This window comes from Nestor notabilis, unplaced genomic scaffold (assembly GCF_000696875.1).
Source record: "Nestor notabilis isolate BGI_N333 unplaced genomic scaffold, ASM69687v1 scaffold9077, whole genome shotgun sequence".
NCBI lineage: Eukaryota > Metazoa > Chordata > Aves > Psittaciformes > Psittacidae > Nestor > Nestor notabilis.
The window spans coordinates 34-4,462 of NW_009936016.1; the positions used below are offsets into that span (position 1 = coordinate 34).

General features: G+C 43.9%; 1 protein-coding gene across 1 annotated transcript; it reads left to right on the forward strand.

Moving 5' to 3' along the window:
- Positions 1-433: 433 nt before the first annotated feature.
- Positions 434-1,772, forward strand: NHP2L1 (NHP2 non-histone chromosome protein 2-like 1 (S. cerevisiae); the record flags this gene model as incomplete). Its single annotated transcript, XM_010018124.1, has 2 exons — positions 434-554; positions 1,510-1,772. Coding segments are annotated over 2 exons (384 nt in total), but the record flags the coding sequence as incomplete, so codon positions are not given.
- Positions 1,773-4,429: the final 2,657 nt, after the last annotated feature.

Consider the following 4,429-nt stretch of genomic DNA (forward strand, 5'->3'; position numbering starts at 1 on the left):
TTTCACTGTGCTATGAATGTTATGTTAACATTTAGACGTGTAACTGGCAGAAATCAACCCGGTGTGTGCTTTTATCGGGGTTTCCTTAAAATTGGTGCCTGAGCTTGTTAATTTGTGCACTGAAATGCTTCATTTTATAAAGTATCTGTAGTAGCAAATGCCTCATGACTGCCCTGTAGTTGTGTTTGTTGCTGCTAGTTTATAGGGTGTAAGCTGAATGTGTGGGTAGAGACACTCTTAACTTTGAACTCAAGAAGAATTCCTCTTTAGAAATAAAGTGCAGTGGGATTTCTAGTGTATGTGCAAAGCAGATGAGAATAGTGATGTGATTCCAGTAGTCAATACATGTGGTGGACACAATGCCTATGTAGTGTTGTTCTGAGCAAGGCCCCGTTTGGTCCTAACGTAACTCTTCACTTTTTCCTTTCTCTAGAGCGAGGCAGAAGTGAATCCCAAAGCTTACCCGCTGGCTGATGCACAGCTCACCAAAACGCTACTGGATCTTGTGCAGCAATCCTGCAACTATAAGCAGCTACGCAAGGGGGCCAATGAAGGTGAGACCTGTGTGTTGCAAAGTGTGCTGGAAATCATCTTGAAAGAAGCTGTGGCTAGAGATGGTCTTTTCTCTCTCGCTGTGGACCTCTAACTTTATGTAGGTCTTGGCTCTTCCAAGTGTCTGTCTCCTTCCTCCTTCTTCTGTCCCGCTTAAGCAATATTCCGGGCCAGAACTAAGCTGAAATCTTTTCAGCATTTGTATGCAGTTCTGGTAGATGCCCAAACTGGGTTCCTGGTGTGTGTCCTGTGATCATGGGTACTTCAGTGTGTGGCACTGGGATTACCAGATGCCTGGCCAGTTCAGAATCATAAAAAAGATTTGGGTTTGAGGGTATCTCTAGTGCCCAAACTGTGTTCCTGGTGTGTCCCCTGTGATCATGGGTACTGGGATTACCAGATGCCTGGCCAGTTCAGAATCATAAAAAAGATTTGGGTTTGAGGGTATCTCTAGTGCAGCCTGCTCAGAAGGTGGCTCCCTTCACAGTTGGATCAGGCTGCTTGGGGTTTTGCCTAGTTAGACTTTTAAAATAGCAGTCCCTATGGATAGAAACAATCTCTTGGGACCCATTTCCCATGGCTTAAACCCCTATGGTGGTGTGTGTATGGGGGAAGGGATATATAATTCCAGCACATTGCCAGAATCATCTTCAGGCAGCAGTCTGCAACTTGCCATTTTTACTGCACACTCATGAGGACAAATCTGGCTTTGTCTTCTTTGCAGTCCCCTTCAAGTAGTTGAAGACAGCAGCTATGTTGCCCTTGCTCGCACCTCAGTCCCCTCTTCCCCAGGCTAAACAACCCACCTTGGCCCTACAGCTGCCACCTTTCTCTGGCATGTCCTCATGGTAGCATTAGATCTTCTTGCTTGTGCCAATTTCCACATCTTCTAAAGTTGTTTTTCACTACATGTCCTTTCCAGAAGGACCTAGGCTCACTCTTCAGTGTCTTTTACAGCCACCAAAACACTGAACCGAGGGATAGCAGAGTTCATTGTGATGGCAGCAGATGCAGAGCCCTTGGAGATCATCCTGCACCTGCCTCTTCTCTGCGAGGACAAGAACGTACCTTACGTGTTTGTGCGCTCCAAGCAAGCCCTGGGCCGGGCGTGCGGCGTTTCCCGGCCCGTTATTGCCTGCTCCATCACCATCAAGGAGGGATCACAGTTAAAGCCTCAGATCCAGTCTGTCCAGCAAGCTATAGAAAGACTGTTGGTCTAAATGTCCATGAGTTTAGCTGTGGAATAGGAAAGTTGGAGTTGGGAGAATTAATGTCTAGCTTTGGTTGAGATCGTTGTTTTGATATCAGTGTTTCATTTCAAAACGCCGTATTTTTTGTTTAATAAGGCTTAATTCTTAGTGTTTCTGCCTCTTCCCCCCACCCCTTTCTGTTACTCCAACATACTCATTGTATTACTTCTTGAAAAGTGATTGTACAACTGTATTTTCAGTTTGATGTTTAAAACAATGGGGAGGAAAAAAGAAATCCCTTATCTCCACATCTGCCTGCTCAGGGCTTTTTTAACTTGCCCATTAGCTTCCTCTGTGTTGCAGTACTTCTGCTAAGCTTCAGCCTCTAACAGGTGTGAGTAACTGGTTCTGAATGGTTTAGCCTGAGGATAAGGTGTGTTGGTTTGGTTCCCTGTGGAGCTGTTGCTTTACCTGATGGAGCAGCATACACCACGTGTAAGGCAGGCAGTGGCTACTGTGTAGCAGTGGACGGAGCCAGGATCAGCACACATAGCACTACCCTTCTTGAAACCAGGCAAGAGACTTCTGTAAGAGGTGTATGGGGAGCAGAAATCTTATGGCAGTGCACAAGAGGAAATCTCTTATCTCACTTATTTTTAAATATTGACTTTTTAAGAAAAATAAAATTGTTGACAAAGCTAAATATTACTGTTATTCCCTCGAGGAAGCATTTGCAACTAACTGACATGTTCCTACTTGTAAAGCTAAACCACTCAGATTGCCTGAAGGCTATTGCAGTGCAGTATTTCATATTCCTATAGTTTGATGTTGTTTTTTTTTCATGGACTGTATCAATGAGCTTGGGCTTCCTGGGGAATTCAAGTACAAAACATGGCAGAGAGGAGCCTGCTGGGGCTGACAAGTACCCTACATGTGGCTGATTGATAGTTACAAAAAATACTGTGCTTTTAGGGCAGCTGTGGTACTGTAGTCACCCAACTGAAGATGAACCCTGTAAGTCATGGGTCTGAGACAATGGAGAAGAAGTAGTTTTTCAGATAAATCAACCTGTGTCTCAAGAAGAGAATGACAGATAATCCCGTGCTTTGGGAAAGCGTGAAGCACCACCTGCATTCTGGATTAATGGTGGTTTTATTGAGCTACCTTTAGTTAAATGCATATTGTGTAACCAAATCTACTTACTGCTCTAAGGAGAAAAGTCTAAACCTCTGTGTTGAAATAGATCATATCAAACCTGCCTTCTACTGCAGGGTGCCAAAGCTAGTGTGGAAAGACCAATAGGTGCAATAGCAGAAGGGAAAATAGATTCTCCTGTAATGTTTCCATAGAGGCACTAACTTCATACCTTTACTAAGTACCTCCCAAGCTGATGAAATCAGCTCATGAAAGACTGAAGACAAATGATGTCTGTGTATCTTTGTAAATGGCTGATAGCAGTACTATCCTTGCTGAGGTGAACTTAATGCAAAGATTTTTGAGCCTTTTCATGTGTATGAGGTTTAGAAAGCCTGCTCTTCCCTTCTACTAATGCTGATTGTTGAACTAGTGCTTAAAACCACAACTTTGCAAAGGATTTGCCCTGTTGTACCCTGCCAAGATAGCTGATGTAAGACAAAGCACAAAAGGAGCAGAAATAAAGGATTCTTGAGCAAGCAAAACAGTCTAATATTCTGCTCTGCAGCCTTACCCTTTTAAAAGCCTGTTTTATTCTATTAACACACACACAAAAAGCCACGAGGAAGATCTAATAACCTAGAACAAACATGCCACAACCATCCAAAACCTGGAACATACTGTGCCTGGGGGTTAGCAAGCCAAGAGTTAACAAGGGCATTTGGGGAATGAAAATTCACAGAATTAAGGACAGGCCACATGCTGTTTTATTGCCTTCAAGTCTTGCTAAGACAAGTGTTTGTAGTAACTTCTTTGCCAAAGGGCAAACGAAATCGATTGCTTAGATAGATCTTTATTAAAAATAACTATTATAATGCAGGATGACTGGAAGTATAATGGACTATGTAGCTCCAGTGCTGCAGAGCTCAATGGGGGCTAGCTGGTTTTTGGAGAGGAGCTGTGGAAGTGAGCAGCATGCTGGCACAGCTAGGGTGATGACAGTGCAAAGGCAGTGAGTGGTCAAGAGCTCGCTCCAATACATGTGCCACACACTACAGCACGGGTGCAACCTTAATACATGGCTTAATTCTTCAGTAAGTTGCCTAATAGTTTCTGTGCCAAACACAGGAATCCCTGAACACTAATAACACTACACCAGAATGATACCTCATGTATCCCATGTTTGCATGCCGTAGAAAGCTACAGTTCAGCTAAACAATTAGTAGTGTTTCCTAGACCAGTGACTATTGGTTTTAGTCATCCTGCACTGCAAGACAGGTGGAACATGCCAGGGGTGGAAGTTTCAAAACCAAAACATAGCCCCATGTGCTGCCTCCACAGCCACAGTTAAAAACCCAAAAATCAACTAAAGGCAACGAACTACTCTCCACAACTTGCCATTTTTCTGGTTTTAAAGCACAGATCTGAGTACAGAAGCCGGCACAATAGTCTGACTCACTCGCTGCAGAGGTAAAAAACTCTGTGCCATCTCAGTAATTTAATTGGTGTAAGTGCCTGCAGCCTTCCAGGAAACATGATGCCCCCCCCCCCCT